General features: G+C 40.7%; 2 protein-coding genes across 3 annotated transcripts; one reads left to right on the forward strand and one right to left on the reverse strand.

Annotated features, from left to right (window-relative positions):
* Window positions 1-857: 857 nt before the first annotated feature.
* Window positions 858-3631, reverse strand: dnajb1b (DnaJ heat shock protein family (Hsp40) member B1b). Its single transcript, XM_031289213.2, has 3 exons — window positions 3210-3631; window positions 1708-2309; window positions 858-1511 (listed from the first exon to the last, which is right to left on the reverse strand). Exons 1-3 carry the CDS (start codon window positions 3427-3429, stop codon window positions 1278-1280), a joined length of 1056 nt encoding a protein of 351 aa, XP_031145073.1. The 5' UTR covers window positions 3430-3631; the 3' UTR covers window positions 858-1277.
* Window positions 3632-6264: 2633 nt separating this feature from the next.
* tecrb (trans-2,3-enoyl-CoA reductase b) lies at window positions 6265-21544 on the forward strand. 2 transcript variants are annotated; one of them, XM_031289215.2, is made up of 12 exons: window positions 6265-6492; window positions 10488-10538; window positions 15017-15068; window positions 15190-15234; window positions 15356-15459; window positions 16058-16173; window positions 17097-17202; window positions 17373-17445; window positions 17538-17581; window positions 17807-17864; window positions 20449-20537; window positions 20869-21544. In XM_031289215.2, the coding sequence occupies exons 1-12, from the start codon at window positions 6478-6480 to the stop codon at window positions 21040-21042; spliced, it is 927 nt and encodes a 308-aa protein (XP_031145075.1). In that variant the 5' UTR covers window positions 6265-6477; the 3' UTR covers window positions 21043-21544. The 2 variants fall into 2 exon arrangements, with proteins under 2 accessions (XP_031145075.1, XP_031145074.1); XM_031289214.2 differs by lacking the exon at window positions 6265-6492 and having other exon boundaries at window positions 10172-10538.
* The last annotated feature ends 16 nt before the right edge of the window (window positions 21545-21560 follow it).

A 21560-nucleotide genomic window follows, 5' to 3' on the forward strand; every position in this document is an offset into this window, starting at 1 on the left:
TGTTCAAACTTCACGGTGCAGATTGACACAAGAAGCCTGTTTTCACATTGATCTACTGAAGGGGGAAGTCTCTGCTCACCTTAAATCTGAGTTGAAAGCAATAGTTCGACATTTTGGGAAATACACATTCTTTCTAAGAGAGATAGAGCAGAGAAAGTTGATTCCATTCTCATATCTGTCCGTTCAATATAAAGCTGGAGCTACCAGCTAGTTAGTTTAGTTTAGCAAACCATAAAGACTGAAAGCAAGGGGAAACAGCTAGCCTGGCTCTGTCCAAAAGGTTCAAAAACATTTTAGATCATGTCTCCTTAATTCAGATATGAAAGAGGTATTATTATCTCACTCTTGGCAAGAAAGGAAATAAGTGTATTTCCAACAATGTATATTTCTTTAAGATATGTACTTACAAACATGATTTTGAGACGTCACAACCAGTTTGGAAGACAGTCACGGTCCAACATGCAACTCACACAAGTGTGATGTGGAAATATTAACATCCAGTGTTTCCACAGCATCCCAGCAAACCTACAGTTTAATACAGAAATCAACTAGGAGGGATATAACAGTATTTATTGAGGTTAGCAACAGAGAAAGACTTTGGCACTTGGACCCTGTCATTGGTCAGATACGGTTTTCTTTGATATAGGTTAACTAAGATCAATGTATGTCTTCAGCCCCTACAGAAAACATGAGCTATGCTGCTGTACCTGCCAGTGGCAACTCTGGCCCTAGCCCCTCTGTAGGAAAGAGAAAACATCCCACAAATGTAGCTTTAGGAGCCTCGCTGGCTCCCTGGTGTCAGCAGTAGCTGCAGGAGAAAGTCACACATTACTGAAGAACTGTAAGGCCAGTCTTGGTTAATATTTACAGCACCTGTTTTCATTTCTTTATTGTTCTTACATAACAATGTTTCAAAATTTAGTCCAACAAATATAGGCTACTGCCCTTTTTTGAAGCACAACTTTATTTGAATGAAAAGTTGTCCTTTTTATATAATATAAATATTCTTATTTTAATTCATCAAAATATAATCTTATTCAGCAAACCAAACACCAAACAATATTGCTCATATTTACATTTTACACTGGTGAAATGCTGCAGTCATTCATGATAAGCACCTTCCCAAGATGGACACTATGCTTGACAGTTTACACACATCTGTCTCAGGCGTTATTGTCTGATGTGATTTATAACGCCACCTAAATGTCCATGTGATGATTGACAAAAAAATAGTTGGCAGCGTAGTGCGTTAAGTCCCGGATGTCCGTTGGTCTTGTTTAAGATCGCGGGAGGACCTGAGCGATGGTGTCCCGGGCACTCTGGCTGAGCCTCTCTGGGAACTTGATGTCATACTCCACTAACAGGTCGCCTCGACGATCGGGCCGTTTGGGATAAGGCAGCCCCTCGCCACTCACGCGTCGCTTCATCCCTGGCTGCACGATATCTGTTGTTGACACTGTCACCTTTCTGCCGTCCAGTGTGGGTGCGTTGACTGTGCAGCCACACAAGGCCTGATGGGACAGAGGGGGAAAATAAAGGAAAAATACCAACATAAATCATGAATAGGCACGAATAGAATCTTCATTCTACACATGATTCTCAGCTGATAAAAAAGTATTTGGTTTGTCTTCAAGCGCTTTTACAAGGTGTTTTTAAGAATAATAAGTGACAAAAGGAAAATCTAAGCTATAGGTAATCTAAACTTACATCTCTGAGTGAAATCTTTGCTGTGTAAACGATGTCCGAGCCGTCACGTTTGAACACCGGATGTGCCTTGTCCTTCAACACAAAGACCACGTCAGCTGGAATGTTTGTGGGAGTCTGGTCCCCCTCTTTGGGAAACGTGATTTTCGTGCCCTCTTTCCACCCCTTCTTTATCTGCACCTCCAGGATTTTGTCCTCTGTCCTTATCGTTTGCCCATCAGGGTTCAGCCTTTTACGAGAGATCTTCATTTTCTTTTTGCAACCTGACAAAACTTCCTCCAAGGATACCAAGAGATCATGAACCACAGGGGGGTCCTGATGCTTCTTAACAACACTAGTGTGAGGACCCATTCCTCCCATACCAGAGCTGAAAGAGCGAGGGAACCCACCCATTCCACCACCCCCCATCCCAAAGCGGGCAAAAGGGTCATCAGTGTCCATATTCTCATCCATGCCTCCATTGCGGGCACCAAAGAACTGATCGAAGGGGTTACGTCCACCGAAGAACTCTGCAAAAATGGCATGTGGGTCGCCCTGGAAGCTGTAGCTAAAGGAACCAGGACCCCCACAACCACCACCACCTGGTTGGCCTCCGCCTTTCAGACCTGAGTGAGAAAAACAATCAATTGTTTATACTATGGCCTGGGTGAATACACGATTCTGATTGGCTGCATGGTGTCCATTAAAATGTGTAGAAAAAAGTAGTTCCGGTGAAACGGTCTGTTTACATAGCTAGTATCAGCCTATATCGAAATTGTGTAACCATAGCAACAGGGATGCAGCCAAAGCCACTGTTTACAATTAATCGCAACACCCCAGCTAACATTTTATTTACAACACTAACACAAACACTTACTTGTCTTACTTATTTACTTACTTATCATTTGTTCGTGAAAATATTGATTTGGGTACAATGACATGATTGGATAGCTAGCTAGTCTTGTGGTTAAACACACTGTCAAATTATATTTACTGTTTGTCAACAGTAACGTAGACTTACTGTATTCCGGGCACTTCCGACACAGTAAGCAAAGTAAAAGTCCCATAAGATGTCAATGCGTGGAAAGATAAGCCTGATTAGTTTATCTGTCTCTGTGGGTAGGTCTTACACACCTACTAAGGTTACTTTGATTACCACATTTTGGGCAATCTTGAAAAAAAACAGTCCGACATGGTGTCCGGATCACGTGACAGCGGATTTCAAGAAAAATTCAACTCTCCGGAATACCGTGATGTGTCGAAAGTGTCAGGAATGTAGTGCAGAGCCTTGCCCCTTTTCCACAAGCCTTAAGTGAAGGACAGAGCCGAGGGGAGCTGGGAGCGCCATCAACGTCACACTCGGTATAAACTGTTTGGTCCCAGCGATAACGACAACATGTATCGTTATCGCTAGCTACCTTTTCGACATTCATCTTACTGACATCCAAAGAATATGACATAACACGGTGTAAACCTAACGCTGGTTAGCTTCACTCTCAAAATCATGCAATTAATTGAAACCTTACCTTCTTCACCATAACGATCATAAATGTCCTTTTTCTTTGGGTCGCTCAAAACGTCATAAGCTTCAGCGATTTCTTTGAACTTTTCCTCGGCTCCCGGGGACTTGTTTTTGTCGGGATGGAAGCGCAGAGCCTGCTTACGATAAGCTTTCTTTATATCGTCCTCCGACGCTCCTTTTTTAATTCCCAAAATGTCGTAGTAGTCTTTACCCATTTTGACCATCCAGGTAGTGGCCTGTTTAGTAAATGTTACAGATGTTCGGAAACGGATGTTTATGAAGCAAGTCCTCAAGCCGTCCTATGTCTCTACTTACGCTGTTACCCCGCCGAGTATTTTCTTTATAAACCGCGTGGAAACTTCGAGAGTTTTCCATAAACGGCCCGAACATTCCCAACTGTGACAGTTAAGCCACGAAACGCCCATCGACGTCGTGCTGCCTTCAGGGGCTGTCGGAATTATTTCCGTACAGTAACATACCTTGCCTTATCAGTCTTTCAAAACTCGATATGGCTATCACATTGTTGTAATTTTTTTACTTTACTAACGCAGTGTGGAAGTAGCCTACTCCATTACAATAAAAAGTCCTTCATTCAAAATTCTATTTGAGTAAAAGTAGTAGCCTATGTAAAATGACCTTTTTTGCCCTTGTGAGTCACAAGCAAAAGATTTAGGAAACTACTGTTTTGATATTTAACATGTAACGTTAGGCCTAGGCTATATATACTGATCATATGTTTGTATGCAAAATCTTAATCTGTATAGTAGCCTACTTTGTACCAACATCTGTTGAATAAATGTAGTGGAATTAGCCTAAAATGAAAATACTCAAGTAAAGTGCAAGTAGGCTACATCAACAATTCCATGCATGTATGTACATGTACATGCTCATTATGGACATTGCTATTGCTGACATGGCATACTACATCACAAACAGTCCCAGCCAATGCTATGAACAATGAATAAACCACAATAAACAATAGCCTAGAAACAGTTACTTGTTGGGCAAGCCTTGTGCAAGAATAAAAAGACAGACTCCTCTCACTGAACCCTGGATAGATTGCTGGCAAAAGCTTTTGTTATGCTTGGGAGTGGCCCAGATTCAAGATTACTAAATCCCCTGCGTACTGGCTGGTAGTGCGGTGCACAACAAGGACATGTAGGGCATAACATTGTGGCACTTTACCTTCAGGGGAGCCAAGGTTCTTCACAACAAATATTCCCCATCTGATCACCTTTATCAGATGGGGATCCTGTGACTTGAGTAAAACAGACATACTTTTAATGAGGTACAAATGTCACTTTTATATGGCTTGTCTAAATCTGTTTTCAAGTACATGCAAGATGGCTTAAAAATGATGTATGGAAATTGATAGAAGACAGGCAAGAACCATAGAACAAAATATCGCTTAGAAAGATAGATTAGAAACTGCCTTGGACCTTCAATAGAGTGAGCTACATAGGCTAATGTGCTTAAGCCTACAGTCTTATAGCCTGTGTTTTTGCATTTGTAGATTTTTTTAAACAGATTTGTGCTTGTAATGCGGTACAGTTTGACCATCGTACTGCATAATTTATGCAACCAGATATAATACAACCAAACTAAGACTCAGGAGACAACACTTTCGCAGCTCAGGATTGGTGGTATGTCCAAAGATTTTGAATAATTTTAGATTGGACAATATTTCCATTTTGTTTGATTCATGTTCTGTAACACTGCTTTGCAAGTTGTACAAAGACAGGAGACGTGTACGAGTAGCACTTGAAGGCAGCATTTCGGATTGAATGTACAACATGCATGTACAAGCTTTAGCTTACACCCAAATGTCTATCAGAGATTTGTTGGGGCAGGTAACACCCTTAGCAGTGTTCACATTGAAAATAGTGCCCACTAAGTTACTGAGAGCAATCACTCAACTTTATACATCATTTGGGTAATTTAATCATAAAATAAAACAAACAAGCATTTGGATGTAACTTAACAGGCAATATGTCTTCTAAAAAAGAGCTCTACACACTCACAATGGTCGAACACATGAAGACCACAAAAGAACCTCACTAGGTTTTCTTTAGCTGTCCTGTGTTTAATTTTACAACAATTCTGGTAATTGGGGTGTTGCCAATGGTGACTGCACTATTTGTTTGATATACTTGTCTCTGTTAAGTGAAGCAAAACCTGTTTTAGGGATGAGCGTGGTTTGCCAGTTTACATTTTTTTAAGGTGGAGTTCAGACCAACATTCTTTTAGAAAGGCCATAATGCCTATTATGCCACTTGCTTTTGCACATTTTAGTCAATCAATTTAAAGTATTTACATGCATATGTAGCCCTATATATGTAAGTGTGAGACAATTATGGCGCTTTTGGAGATATAAGACGTTCAGGTGAGGTTTTATCTGTATGGGAATACATCATTTTATGTTTGGGATGTGCCAAAATTGTTATTCCTTTAAATGTGTGTTGTTTTGCTACTGCAAACAACTCATAGCCTGACAGTTTCCTTTAGAATAAGTGTTGCTTTTTGTTATAGATTATGAAGGATTATAAAGAGACAACGTACCAGGCAAATAGCAAACTTTATTTAAGCAGGACAATTTATGCACAAGGAAAACCGAATATACACAGAAATGCATTTTAACAAGAAAAGGCAAATCAGAAATCAGAAAAAAAGATGTATTGCCAGGTATTTCCCTTGGTTTGGTGCATACATAAAAACATATTTAAACATTATAGACAAACAATAAATACAAAAACACATATAATATTAACAAAGAAAAGGGATGTAGGATTAGATTCTAATGTCAGTGGGGGACCAGGGTCTTTGAGGCAGACTGCAGAGGGGAAGAAACTGTTTTTGTGGTGTGAGGTTTTGGAAAAATAATGGCATTCAGCTTGGAAGTAACTTTTGGGAGAAGTCAACAGATAGATACCTTTTCTATACAGTTTAGAAGGAGTGGTCCACATTGTGTCGTCGCCGGTTGGATCGGTAAACCTGCGCACAAATGGACAGAGCAGCCACTCAAAGAGCAATGCATGGATAATCCAATTAGGCCTACCTATGACCGGTAGGTTAGCAAAGCTGCGACCTCTCTGTTTGCTCAAATGTTATTGGCTACGGCACTGATAGTGTCTGAAGGCTGCCGGTTTTGATTGGCTGCTGCACGGACGTAGTGCCCGCCTACGGTGGCCTCAGCAGTCGCACATTACTCCGCTGATTGGAGGCGGCTCTGTCACTCGTCTCAGATATTAAGGAAGGGGGTGCAAGCTGCCAAGATGAAGCACTACGAGGTAAGTAGTGTCTATGAAAGTCTAAACCTTCAATGGGACTACAATTTAATTAATCAGAACAATGCAGGGATTTCCTGTGATTTCTGTAAGGGTAAATTCCACCAGAACAGTCATAGAGCTTTAAACATGAGCAGTAAAGATCGCATAGCCTACTGCAGCAACAACGCCTGTCATGTACTGGTTGCGATGACCCGGGGATTTGTGGCCTCTCGTGTACGGGAATTAACGGGTATCGGCTAATATCGTTCTGAAAGTCAAGCTGCACCCACAGTTATGGCGAATTACACTTGCATTCTGTATATGTGAAGTCTTCGATACGCTGAATTTCGATGTTAGTTGAACACAGAGCCCCTCTGTTCAGGATATTGCCCGCCTGGCTGGAATGGCGCATGGCGCTTCTTATCATTGTTATTACCCAATAATGCAGGTGAACAGTCAAGTGCGCAAACCCTGTTAAATTAACCCTCATGGCTTGGATGTGATGTGTTGTTTAACGCAGCATCAGCATCAGTCTGACCCTATGTTGATGGCAGAAACTTAGAAAGAAAAAACAGATTTCTGTTTAACTGTCTCAAAAACATCCAGTCTTGACTCATCACACAGGCCTGTATTAGTCTTTTATCATTAATGTGAAAGGTTACTATGCCACTTAACCATTGTACTCCTCAATACAGTAAAAGCATCTCTAAAGGTTGGCAAAAAGAATTTCCAAAACCCATCAGACAGGATTTGAACTAGTCTGACAGAAACTGACCCAACCAGTGCTTCTTCGGTTCCTCTTCTTTCTGTTGACAGATGTGGCTGTTGCAACAGATGAGGGGTGAAACAACATTTAAATCATGAAAGAGAAAAAAAAAAAAAAATAATAATAATAATATAATAATATATATATATATATATATATATATATATATATATATATATATATATATATATATATAATTTTTTTTTTTTTTCATTCAGTAGTTGCACTGGTGTTGGACTTTGTTTGCACTGGCCAATGTATCAGTAGAAGGCCATTCCTGCGACCCCTAATTGATCTGCTTGACTTACCTTTTCATGGCCGTGGCCATTGAAACAGAATGATAAGCCAGTAAGTACGCATTGTGACAGCATTAGCCACAACCTGTATCTTCAGTTAACACCTTCTGGCCATACACTTGGCTCCATACACTTGGCTGCATGTGAATACCACTAGCCTGCATATTTCTGAAGTATGTGTGAACCCACTGTGTTATAATCAGGCCTATGTTCCCACATTGTAACTATTATTCATTGTGAGTGCTAAGATTTTGTGAAGGTGAAGGGAAGAAAAACGTACAGAATATGGCATGTGACCATGGTGCATTTTGCAGTTGGAATACATACCTACGGTAATAGCATATTGAGTTACACCAGTATGCAACCATGTGGGTGAAAATGTTTTGTGTATGTGGCCAATGAAACTGAATGACTAGCCAGTAAATAGGCATTGTTGCACTATTAGCTACAACAAGTATGCTAACTGAAGTCCCAAAAATGTGGTCGTTGCTGGGGTGTGGACTGTGACTAACACCCTAACCAGTATACATGTTAAAAGATACATGCTCAAACCAGTGCAGACAGGTACTCTTTCAGTTCATTTCTTTCTATGTATTCCTTAACATTTTTTTAATCAAATTAAGTTAAAATGTAAGAGCCATTTTGTGGAATCAATCATAATGGTTTCTATTATTTACTTTTTGCATGCTTTACAGGGCACACCACATCAATCTAAAGCTAAACAGAAATACTTTAACAACTAAAAATAGTAAATCATTAATAAATCAAACTGTAGATGTTATCCATTTGGGTCATTACATAGATGTTATGTGTCACATAGCACCAGAGAGCTGCATCATTTTCACAGTGATCTGTCTTGCTCACACACCGACTGCCCATCAGTATCTTGACTTGTGTACAAGAGCACTTTCGGAGCAAAGAGACATTTCCAGTTAATCTGTCTAAAAAAAAAAAAGGAGGCTAATCTTTCCAGGTTGCAATAAGTGGTGTCTTACCTTAGGATAAGAGGTACAGGCAAAAACAGCAAAGAACAGCAAAAGTCCACTGTCACAATTAAAGCCTATTCCTCCCTGCTTCACCCTCACCCCAGAGTGCATTGCCAGGACAGACTGCCAAACAGAAGCTTTATATAGATGAGATGGGGGAGGTACCATGGTGGTAGGTATGCTTGGCACAGGGAAGACTGAGATGGGGTTATTTCCCCGAAGTCTCAACCGTAGTGTCATGTGTCCTGTAGGGTTGCAGCAGTATACCGTTTTCACAGTATGAAGATTGAAGGTTATGCTGCATACATTTGCGTGTCTACATTATTGGAAAAAATATGTTTTTTAATAGCGACTTTTTACACTTGCTTCTTTAAAAAATGGTTTCAATTATAATAATGCATTTATAAAAAGAAAAAATAAGTGTCAGGAACGCTTCTGGTACCCTTTTAACCACTAGTGCTCATGGAAGGGAATACAATTCACAAAAAGGAAGAAGAATTATGACCAAGAAAGTCATAAAAAAATCATGTTCAGGCACTCAAGGTTGGTTACAAAAAGTGACAAAAAGGCCTTGAATAAATAGGGCAAGACATTAAAAATACATCAGTGCGTGTCGGCATAAGCCTTCCTCAGGGTATGAAACCACCTTAGCCTGGACATGTTTTTTTATGACTTTCTTGGTCATAATTCTTCTTCCTTTTTATAATAATGCATTTGTTCTGCTATCTGCATAATTCACATTTCTTATTTGCAACATTTTAAAAGTTTGTTTAAAATTTGCTTGACAATTGAATGGAAGCATGGCTATAGATACATGACTGGCCTAAACTTTCATGTTGCCACCATGGAAACTGAATCCCAACTGTTCGTCATTAGAGAGTGGAAGGGTGGCGGTGGGCTTCACCAAGGGGAATGCCCCAACTAAGCCCTCAGAGTATTATCACCCCTTGGTGGTAGGAAAAGGTGACTCCCCACGTGAGTGACCGAGAGATCTGGCTTCTAAGTCTGCACACTCCGTAAAAAGTATGTGGTCTGTGTGGCGTAAGACCCTAAACTGGTGCATTCAGGTGTGTGATCAAAGGTTGGTGATGTACATCAGGGCTGTAGATATAGTAGATGGACAGATGGACAGTACTGCACTAAGTGTATGTGAGCGCCATGACATCACCACATAGGCGTAGATAGGTGGGTGTCTGTAGGGAGAGGGTTGGTCATGCAGAGTTAGCAGTAGACATTTATATTTAGCTGGGGAGAGGAAAAGAGGGGGACAAACTAGGAAAGGGGGATTGCTGTTTGTCATATAACCTCTCCTCCATCTTCCCACTTAGCCGGGGGTTGAGAGGTGTCAGGAGTCATCAGGCGTCCTTTTCTTAGGGAGGAGTTATGTTGAAATATAGCTACTTCTCTAATAGCTACTGCTCTAGTATCTCATGAAGTTTCCTTCTTGAGGTATACGCAGATGATCTACTGCAGACAGTTTGCCGAGAGGACACTGGGCATTCCTGTGTATGCAACTGTGCACACACATGTGGCGTATGTCCACGCTCCAGGGGTCGACTGGCAGTTAAATAAAGCAACACACCAGAAGTGAAGGAATGAGAGGGGGGCAAAGAGGGCGGGAGAGCAAGAGAATGGCCGAGAAAAAGAGGAGGGAGGGGTAGAGAAGCAGGGGGAGAGACTGATTTATTTCCACAGCTGAGAGCTCCTCTATGGTTTGTTGTAGATTTCGGACAGACAGTTGAGAGGTGACAAGAGAGCCGAAAGAGTGAGGCACAGAAAAAGGGAAAAGAAGGGGAAAAAACTGAGTGCAGGAGGAGGACTGTGGACATGGATGCCCTAGCACTAGAGGCCACCAACACTAAAAAGCCATCTAACGGGGCGGCGGCAGTGGCTGTCCCGTTGCTGGCTCAAGCCCCGGTCAAGCGCAAACCTGCTAAAAAAACTAAAAAGGCTGTTGTTTTCTTTGAGGTGGAGATACTGGATGCCAAGACCAAGGACAAGCTCTGCTTCCTGGACAAGGTGAGAATGTATTTCTCACAGTTTTCATCTCGATTTCAGTACAAAGTGTGTGTGTGTGTGTGTGTGTGTGTGTGTGTGTGTGTGTGTGTGTGTGTGTGTGTGTGTGTGTGTGTGTGTGTGTGTGTGTGTGTGTGTGTGTGTGTGTGCGGATAAAATATCAACTGTACAGTACAGCTGTGCAAACCAACACGACAGCCCTCCAACAAATCCAACCTTTTGTGAAGTTGACTTTTCATTGTGAATCTGTTGGGAGAGCGGCTGATTAAACTCTGTGGTCATTTTTTTGTGCAGACATAATACTAGGTACAGTTGACCTTACATAAGGCATTACACCACTACCACAACCTACCTGTATGGCCTCGAAACTGCAGCTGTGAGCACTCTCTAAACCCTGAACTTCTCCTGAGAAGAGAAAAAGTCCTACATAATGTTCATGATATTATATAATTTGTGGTATTATATCATATTTATATCCATAAGAAAAATTGTGATATTCATGATATACATTTTTTTTTAGGCAATGCAGGAAATATTGTATACAGCTTAAAGTCAAATATATATTCACATATGCACTTTTTACTTTTGAGACTTCATAAAATATACCAAGAAACTTCACTTCTCTATGTGGAATGATGGAAGGGACATCACTTTATATTATCTCATTGTGGTGCCGCTTGTTTTAGTTATGGCCTTCAGAAGTTGGTTGACTGCATCAATTCACTATAAACGTTTTTACACTATGTACTTAAGAAACAACAGATGAAATGAATTAACCCTTTAAAGCGACACCAAAGCACTTTTCCTCTTCGGCCCCCCTACAGGTTGGAAGCGGAATTGTGTCCATTATGTCTCATTCGAACTACAGATCCGCTACCCTATCTGGCAAACTTGCATAGTGCGGTTATAGCTGATAGAGGGCCGCAAAACGAATGCAGAAGTGCCGTTCACCCTGTTACGAGTTGATGAACCACTGAAACGATTTTGGAAACATTATTTTAAGGTACAAACGAATATTTGGTGTTGCTTTAACCTACTTATGCAATGACTTGTACTGTAACTGGACTTATTCATGGACGAAATGAAACCTGCATTGTACATTGAGCGCAACCACCGTCACTCTCTCTATCTCGCTCGACCACACACTCGCTACGCACACTACACACTGAGCTATTCCCTGAAGGAACTATTCTTACAACACGAGTCATCGCTCTCAACCCAGTCGTATGTTTTTCTCCAAGACGCCAACCCCAGTTGGGTACAGGACAAATTAGTTTGCACACAATATATATTGTCAGCTTTTCAAAATACAGCAGTTTGTAGAAGTAAAGTTCCTCATAGATATACTATAGAGAATTTGTTTTTGTTTTGTAACTAATAGTTATTTGTCGGTTTTGGAAATAGAAGAGTACAAATGAGACGTGGCAAGTTAACGCTTTGCCTTCATGGTTTGCGGGATATTTAACATCACTAGAAGTACTCCGCTCTCATTAAGGTTGAACCATGTTGCTGTAACGTGAAGTGTAAATGTCGTGTGGTTTAGTCACAGATCTAATACGAGTTTTGCAGTACAGTCAGAAAAGGTAAATGTGATTCTGACTGATGGAATTAAGTTGTGTTAACAGTCAGGATTTAAGAGTATCACTGTTGCATTAGCCACCATTATTTTGATAGGACCTTGAAATTCATTGTTTTATCAGGTATATTTACAGTAATTTGAACTTTGTTATTGTTGTGTTAGACAGCTTTCATTTGTTACTGTCAGGCCTGTAACTCAGTACTGTTGCATTAGGAGGGTTAAGTGTGTTGTTGGTGTTGAGGCCTGTTGGTGTATAAAGTTGCATTAGCCAAGTTTACAGTGGGGTTAGTCTGTCAGCCGGGCCAGACTCAGCTTATCAAAGCCTGCTTCTCAAGTATAAAGTGCTATCCTTGTTGGATTATACCCTGTAGTCGGCTTAGCAGAGTTTCCATGGCGTTATCATGCGCAATCTTAACACCTTTTGGAGAGCAAGTTTCACAGGTTTGACAGATATAGATCTGGAACTGGATAAAGGGCATTTTGGGGGACTGGTTTCCTGAAGTAGGGCAGCAGAGCTAAACTAACAGACTGAGTTAGAAATAAAACTCTGTCAGGGTTACTAGGGCAGACTACGTGATCTCAATACTGAATGAAGCCTGTGAAAAACAAAAAAGAGGGGGCAGCAGTGGTTACAGAGAGGCGGTCTCTCAGTGATGTCATGATGCTGAAAATGGCCTGTAGTCCTCTGGACAACGTGATCAGAAGACAAGTCTATTACAGCAGCAGACTGCTTCAGTCTACCTTAGATGGGTCACGCGATGTTTGAGGAACTTTTCCTCACAGACAATACTAGTTCTTTAAGTTCCTAAAATACTATAATAAGGGTAACAGTTTTAGGCTTTTTCATCTAAGCATTAGTTCTAAAATAATCTAGCACTGCCACACTGTTTATACTGAACAATGTTGGTTTGTATAATTGATTATATGTCTTGGCCTTTGATTCTTAGTAGGGCCAACCTCAATGCTCTCTAACAAAGCAAACACATTTGAGACACAAACTTGCTAAACAGTATGTGCTATATTATTTCGTTTAGTGCTATCTGGTCTTTCACACAGCTACATGTACAGTAGGCTGATGAGCTCATCTAGAAGGAGCTTAATAGCCACAGAGTGACACACATGTAGAAGAATATGTTTCATACTTTCTTGCAAGTGTCCTCCTATGTCACACCTTTGCTTGGACGGTGTGATTGCATACTGGTATACATTTCACAGAAGCATCTTAGCTCCCCTAGTCCAGGCCAGCAGGGAAATATAGGCTTACTGCTAAATTGTTTTGAGAAACCTGTCACCAACTTCATAAATGTCAGAGGCCTAAGAGAAATTTGATGTGGATGCCTGAGATATTCTAGTTATGTAATGTGCAGAAAGTATTGCATAGTTTGTTTTCATAAGGAATTGTCTGAATTTTCCGTTTCCATTCACTTCAATAACTTGCAGTGACTTGGAACATGTACAAGACAGACCATCTGTCATTTACAAAATAATGAAGGAAGGGATAGTATTCACATCTCTCACTCTCTAAGTTTATTTTTGTAACCTTCAGTAATGAGTGGATATCAGTGGTTGCATGAAACGTTGTTTAAAGGCATCTACTAATCCAAACGTCAAAGCTTCATAAACTGGTCTATGAGTCAATCTTTTTAATTATATTATTTAATAATATAAAGTAGCTACTACCATGTGTATTAAATGGGCTAAAACATGCAGAAACACTGGTGTTTTCTTTTATATTGATAAGGTCATTATGAATGAAACATAGTTTTTATAACTCGGGTCAAAACTATATATTTCCATGCAGAGTGCCACAGTTACTGGACCTTATTAGGGATGCACCAATTACATTGTGTATATATATACAATACCTACCTGGAGTATGTGCCAATACCATATTGATCCAATACCACTGTTTTTTTTGTTTTTGTTTTCAAACTTAGAAATGTGAATACCTCACTGCATGAAGCTCATTGGAATATATTTTTATGTAAGATTAACTTGCACTTAAAACGGAGCCTGTGGCCCACTGGGACTGAATGAATTTAACGGTGTTACTGTAACACTGACCTTTCTAATGACTATGACAAAGAAACTGTATTTAATGTGGATCAGTCAGATCATTACTGACACGTGTGATTAATAAGGTCAGTACCCTCATACATCCCTAGACCTTATCATAGTCACTGAATGAGTCACTGAGCTGAATCCTCAGAGGTAAACTAAAAGCCATTTCATCCCACAGTGGGATTTGTTTGGCAGCCTTCTGGAAAAACACCAAATGGGTTTGTTTTTTAATTCAATAATTGTGATTATTTTATAAAATTTATATTCAGTTGGTCAAATAATATTCCACATGAATAATGTCACACTGAACATACTGTAAATGGCTGGCGTAAGCTTGCAGAGCTAGGAACATATTGCTGCCTGTAGACTAGCAGAGCGTAAGCTGCCTCAGCTCAAACAGATAAAGCCATTTGATCAGATATTGGGAATGTGGTGATGGCTTTAAGTTACCTGACTCCACCTCAGACCAGGAGGTTTCACTGCTCTATCATCCCGCCTGTAACAACTGTGTGTGTGTTCTTTTTTGTTGTCATTGTGTTTATATTTGGGGTCGTTTGGCCATTGCTGGCAGCCGTGTGTGTGTGTGTGTGTGTGTGTGTGTGTGTGTGTGTGTGTGTGTGTGTGTGTGTGTGTGTGTGTGTGTGTGTGTGTGTGTGTGTGTGTGTGTGTGTGTGTTCTTTGAAACCCTAATACCAGCTGTTAAATAAACCACATCTATGGGGTATGTGAGCTAAATTTACAACTAATCACCATCATGAATGGAAAACAGGGCTATTATCTGTGTGTGTGTGTGTGTGTGTGTACATGTCCCTCCACTTATTTATTGTGGTGTTATTTAAAGGTCGAGCCAAATGCCACTATCGGAGAGATCAAGTCTATGTTCCACAAGAGCCGTGAGTGCCATCTCTCTGCAGGCGTCTAAAGCCTCATAAATCTGATATCACATCAAGCTAATCTTAAGCTGAACACAGAAATATTGTCAATGTCTGTGACGTATTTATCTGTCCGTTTCAGATCCTCAGTGGTACCCAGCCAGGCAGTCCATTCGCCTCGACCCCAGTAAGTCAGCCAAAGTGTGATCGTCTATCAGTATACTTAAAGTGAACGTAGTACTACTTCTCTCCACAATCAACTCATACTTTACTGTGCATCTCATTAAGTAAGCGTGTGTGCGTTTCAGAGGGGAAGTCTCTGAAGGATGAGGATGTTCTGCAGCATCTCCCTGTGGGAACCACGGCAACCTTCTACTTCAGAGACCTGGGAGCCCAGATCAGCTGGGTCACAGTGAGTACAATATGTCATGCTGTCACAGTCCAACAGTCCTGACAAGCTCACATCAGACTGCGAGTGGGATCAAGGAGAGCTATATTGAGATTTCCCGCTGGGTAAAAAGGGCGTGTGTGTGTGTGTGTGTGTGTGTGTGTGTGTGTGTGTGTGTGTGTGTGTGTGTGTGTGTTTGTGTGTGTGTGTGTGTGTGTGTGTGTGTGTGTTGTACTGGCTTTCCTGGGAGAGGCAGGTACAGGAGAGACAGAACAAGGAGAAGGAATATGATATATTTATCTTTCTAACACAGCAATAAAGCAGTATATTGAGTCTCACATTGCCAGACCTATCTCCACAGCGCTGTGTCAGTGCTGCGGTATGATCTGGCTACACCACCTATCTATTCCAGGAAAAAAGAAGCTCTGGCTTGTTTGTATTTCTTTAAACCAATCACAACTGTCTTGGGCGGCACTAAGGCCCGATAGCAGAGATAGCAGGGGGGGGGAACCACCCGGCGAGTGGGAGACCCGCCAAATGTCCGGCTTTATCCCAGCAATGTACACCCGTTGAGCCAGACTACCGAGGCTCTGACTTATCCCGTCCTGTTTACCTTTTTCAGGTCTTTCTGACGGAGTACACCGGTCCTCTGGTCCTCTATCTGATGTTCTACTTCAGAGTTCCCTTCATCTACGCACCCAAATATGACTTTACCACCAGTAAACACTGGGTCGTACAGTGAGTCTCTCCAACACACCTTCACAAACTTTATATACAGTAGTTAGGTAGAGTCGTCTCGTCCCCCAGAGAGCAATTGTGTCCTCCTTAAGTTGTCTCAACTTTAAGGAATAGTGGGAAATACGCTTATTTGCTTTCTTGCTAAGAGTTGGATTGAAAAAGATGGATACCAGTGTTGTGTCTGTAGGTAGAATATGAAGTTTTAGCCAACAACAATGCTCTGGGACTGGATGTCTTCCGTTCTGGTCAATCATATCACCACTGTTCAATAGAATATAGGCCAAATTCAGTCTCACCTCCAAACTCATTGTTAGTTAAAACCCAGTGGAGACCCCACTGATCAATCTAGTTACCATTCCTAATCAACAGACTAATTAAACTATTAGCAAGACTCTAGCTACCATACATCCAGACCAGCAGATTTATTAAAGGAAGGCATTTATTCACCAACACTTGCAAAGTGACCAAAAGTAATGCAGCGGTCAATTAATAAAATTAGACACTGTGGAGAAGCATTTGATAGAGTTAACTTGTGCCATTCCTATTTGCAGCGCTTCAGAAACTGGGATGGTCCAAATCCCCGTTTCTACCAAGCAGTCTGGTTCGGTTCAGTTCAGCTTTTTACACATTCAAACAGTTATTTCTAGCACACTGATCCGATACTAAAAGACATCATGGCTTGCAAACAAGCAAAGTGGCAGTTGGTCAAGGCCACACCCCCACCCTCCACCTGAAAGCATCCAAAAAAGCAGTGTGTCATAAGACCTTTAAGCCATTCTCTTTCCATATCAATGTGGCAGTGGCCCTTAAAATCCTATCTGGACAGAGCTTTTGGATGGGATGATAAAACTGCCATGTACCTGGATTCTCTTTTTAATAACTAGTAGAGCTAACGCGTGTGTTTTGTGCTTTGTTTTTTTCAGTCTCGCCTGTATGTGTCACTCTTTCCACTTCTTTAAGAGGCTGCTGGAGACGCTGTTTGTCCATCGCTTCTCTCATGGAACAATGCCGTTACGCAACATCTTCAAGGTGAGATGCATTCTACCACTCAAGCTCTGTCATAGCCTGACTTACATTAATATGGGCAAAGGTGTAATGTAGTTTTTGTATGGGGTAAAAGATGAATTGCTAGCTGTTCAGTTTGTGATTTAAAAAAAAAAAAAAAAAAATGCCTGTGACAATGTTCCTGTTTCATTCAGAACTGTACCTACTACTGGGGCTTTGCAGCATGGATGGCCTATTACATCAACCACCCACTGTACACACCACCCAGTGAGTATGCATGCACCAAACACTCACATATACCAACATTTCATTGTAACTCTCTTTTCATTTTTACTCTTGTTAATTGTGTCTTGTTGCAGTCTATGGGGAGCAACAAATCAGACTGGCTCTTGTCATATTCTTGGTGAGAATATTTCTATCCTTAACACTTAGCTCTGTAAACTATCCTTCATTATTTGACTAATAAATAATAAATTAAAAAAAACATCATTTAAATTGTATTTTGTCCATTAGTTTTTAATCTCTTTGTCACCTCAGAAGTATGAAATAAGAGGCACAACCAGACTTATAAATGTTTATTACCTTTTGCTCTACACACACTATTGAATCACTTGTTGTTTTTTCTTAGTTCTGTCAGATCGGCAACTTTTCCATCCACATTGCTCTTCGGAACCTCCGTCCACCAGGTATACACACCTGCAACACCTCTACACACACACACACACACACACACACACACACACACACACACGCACACACACGCACACACGCACACACACACTTGTCACTCGTCTGCTGCCCCTCTTTCTTGTGGGGTCCCCCAAGGTTCCATTTTGGGACCCATGCTCTTTTCTCTGTACATGCTGCCCTTAGGGTCCATTTTAAAAAAACATAACATTTCTTTCCACTGTTTTGCAGACGATGTACAAATCTATTTGCCTGTAAAAAACAATGACAAGGACACTGTCCAGCCTTTGTTGAACTGCTTGAGTGATATCAAAATTTGGTTGGATCAGAATTTTCTCTGTCTCAATGATAATAAGACTGAAATTGTTGTGTTTGGTCGCGCTGAACATTTTAGTGCCTGTGTTGATGCTCTTGGTACGTTAGGTTCCCATATTCAACCTTTTACCAAGAATCTGGGTGTGATTTTTGACAGTGCTTTTAAATTTGATAAACAGATAAGCTCTGTTGTTAAAACCAGTTTCTTTCAGCTGAGACTATTGGCTAAGGTTAAGCCTTACCTGCTACACAAAGACTTTGAAAGAGTCATACATGCATTTATTACGTCCCGTTTAGATTACTGTAACTCTTTGTATGTTGGATTGGATCAGTCATCCCTTCGTCGGTTACAGTTAGTCCAGAACGCAGCAGCTCGACTTTTAACTGGGACAAAAAAGTGCCACCATATCACACCGGTTTTGGCAACGCTCCACTGGCTTCCTGTTTGTTTCAGGATCAAATTTAAAATTGTATTAATTGTTTTTAAGATCTTAAATGGGTTGTCGCCTTCTTATTTATCAGAGCTTTTACATGTCCACACACCTGTCAGAGCACTGAGGTCGTCCAATCAGATGCTCCTCGATGTGCCCAGATCCAGGTTAAAAAATAAAGGTGACCGAGCCTTTGCAGTGGCTGCTCCAAACCTCTGGAATGGTCTACCTATTAATGTAAGAACAGCTCAGAACATTGAAACATTCAAGTCCTTGCTGAAGACCCATTACTATGCTTTGGCTTTCAAATCAAGTTGAGCTTTGATATCTTGACCTTGTTGTTGTGCTGTTGGTTATTTTGTATTGTATACTGTGTATTGTTTGTGTATATTATCTCTTTGATTTTGAACTTTGTTAAGCACTTTGGTCAACTATGGTTGTTTTTAAACGTGCTATATAAATAAAATTGAACTGAACTGAACTGAACTTGACTAACATACACACAGGCTTTTTACTGTAATATAGGACCTGACATTCGTTTAAGCTCATTTTCAGGGATATTTGACGTAGAATTGTCATAGATACGGTTGGTATGTAATTAATAAGGATATTTGATGTTGTAATGTAGTTCTTGAGTTGTGTGTGCATGGCTCATGAACCATGAAGAAAACTCAATTGATATCCAATCCAGATATATTTGAGTGCTTTTAAATTGAAGCCCCTGAAGACATTGTTACATATCTTTTGACCCAACAAGCAACAATCTGTTTCCAAAAAAGATCCTGATACAAATATTAAATCCTGATTGGTGCACAGAAGAATGTGACATCAGTTTGTTTGTTTTTTCAACTAAGCCCGACCCACCTCAAACGAGTGAGAAGAGCACAGAAAAAGCAACACAGACGGAAATCTCTCATGTGAAATAACCAAAACTGCTCATACTTAGGCAGGAAATTGTGTGTTTATATAGTACCCAATCACTCATAGTAAGAAGATAATTGAGAACATTAGTTTTCATAGTATTCAAGTTCAATTTAGAAAACTATCATTCATCAGTTGAGTTACTTTTAAAGTGCTCATATTATGAAAAAAACACTTTTTCTGGGATTTGGGGTGTTATGTTGTGTCTCTGGTGCTTCCACACACATACAAACTTTGAAAAAAATCCATCCATGCTGTTTAGAGTGAGATACGGTTTCTGAATGTGTCCTGCCTTCAGTCTCTGGGTGAGCTGTTCAAAATCGGCACGGCTTGTGACGTCACAACCGCAACCATTAGCTCGTAGCGTTAGCGTTAGCATGCTAACGCTAATACTAACGCTAGCATGCTACCTCGTTCTCAATAGCAAAGCACTGCTACAACACACACAAGTTCACCATAATCTACAAAAGAACTACTTACATGTGCGCCCTCATTTAGAAGTCTCCCAGCTAATCCTGCCTTGTAACTGACCGAAGTTGTAGAAACAGCCTTTCTTTTACTGTCTATGGAGCTAGCTAGCTGACATGATCTACATCTGAGCTACTGGGCATGTGCAAGTGCAATCAAAGATAGTACAGAAGAAGAAAAGAGGTCTCACTCTGTAGCTAAAACAGAGACCAGGTGAAAAGAGGATCTGCAGCAGTGAGAGAGAGCACTGCAGTACAACAAAAATATGGTGTTTTTTGAAAATTAAACCTTGTAAACCTATTCTGGTACAACCTTAAAATACAATTATGAACCTGAAAATGAGCATAATATGGCTGCTTTAATATCGGGCCAAAGGAACGAATAGATGGATTTCAAAACAAAAACAAACTTTCTTTGACATCCCCTTTCTTTTGCTATCTTCATCCAGGCTCTAAGACCAGAAAGATTCCCTATCCAACCAAGAACCCCTTCACCTGGATCTTCCTGCTGGTCTCCTGCCCCAACTACACCTATGAGGTCACATGTTTTATGCATCAAGTGATGGCTGATAAGAGTTTTTTTTCTGATAAGAGTTTTCTCTGCATGAACGTGGCATTGATTGCTTGGAAATAAAGCAGATAATTGTAAAGTTAGCTTAAAAAGAATACACATTTATTGCACAGCTGGAAGTTTTAATCTTTGGGAAATTAGTCCACCTGATTACATTGTCCCATGTAGTTATTGTATAATTGTACTTTACCTTTTTTTGTTTGTTTAAAAAGACTGAAAGTTTTTTTAGTTAAATGTGCGGCTGCTGCCCTCTTGTGGTATGAGTCTGTATGTAACATCCCTCCTCTCCCTCTTGCAGCTGGGCTCCTGGCTTGGCTTCACGCTGATGACACAGTGTCTGCCGGTGGCCTTCTTCACCTTGGTGGGTTTCATCCAGATGACTGTGTGGGCCAAGGGGAAGCATCGCAGCTACCTGAAGGAGTTCCGTGACTATCCTCCTGTCCGCTCACCCATCCTGCCCTTTATCCTGTAGAGGACTACTTGACCGCTCCGCTCTCCCCGCTTGTAGGAGTCAAATACACCCCTCCTAAACTGAGAGTGTGCTCTCCCTTTTTCCACCCTCCAAAATCTCCACTGGAACTTAGTAGACTACTGACTGAAATACTCTTCCCCCCCCCCCCCCCCATCTGCCATCCCTGTAATATTGAGTGCAAATGTGAAGCACTATACTTGCTTTTTTTAATTGCCCACAAACCCATTCTGATTGGTTAACCGACATGTGTGTTTGAGCTCCCAGAGCAGTTATTCACCTTCAAACTACCCAGTGTATATTCATTGACATACTGTACATAAATAATGTTATCATGTCCAACCACTCTGTCATCTACTACTGTTTTTTTAGGCTGAATCTGCATCTGGTGAGATTCAGTAAAATGTCAACGGTTTAGTTTTTATATCAATTCATCTAAATTTGAAATCATGACTGTCATTTTGTAGATGCCTGAAGTAATTTATTAAAAAAAGGTTAACCAAAATGTTGTTGCGTTGCTC

The sequence above is a fragment of the Sander lucioperca genome, chromosome 4 (assembly GCF_008315115.2).
Source record: "Sander lucioperca isolate FBNREF2018 chromosome 4, SLUC_FBN_1.2, whole genome shotgun sequence".
NCBI classification, from domain to species: domain Eukaryota; kingdom Metazoa; phylum Chordata; class Actinopteri; order Perciformes; family Percidae; genus Sander; species Sander lucioperca.

Coding starts and splice junctions, on each gene's coding strand:
- tecrb (XM_031289214.2), top strand. CDS start 10,347: ATGGATGCCCTAGCACTAGAGGCCACCAACACTAAAAAGCCATCTAAC. Junction 15,069..15,189: donor GTCTATGTTCCACAAGAGCC/GTGAGTGCCATC, acceptor TGTCCGTTTCAG/ATCCTCAGTGGTACCCAGCC. Junction 17,582..17,806: donor TGGCTCTTGTCATATTCTTG/GTGAGAATATTT, acceptor GTTTTTTCTTAG/TTCTGTCAGATCGGCAACTT.
- dnajb1b (XM_031289213.2), bottom strand. CDS start 3,429: ATGGTCAAAATGGGTAAAGACTACTACGACATTTTGGGAATTAAAAAA. Junction 2,310..3,209: donor TGATCGTTATGGTGAAGAAG/GTAAGGTTTCAA, acceptor TTTCTCACTCAG/GTCTGAAAGGCGGAGGCCAA. Junction 1,512..1,707: donor CAAAGATTTCACTCAGAGAT/GTAAGTTTAGAT, acceptor CTGTCCCATCAG/GCCTTGTGTGGCTGCACAGT.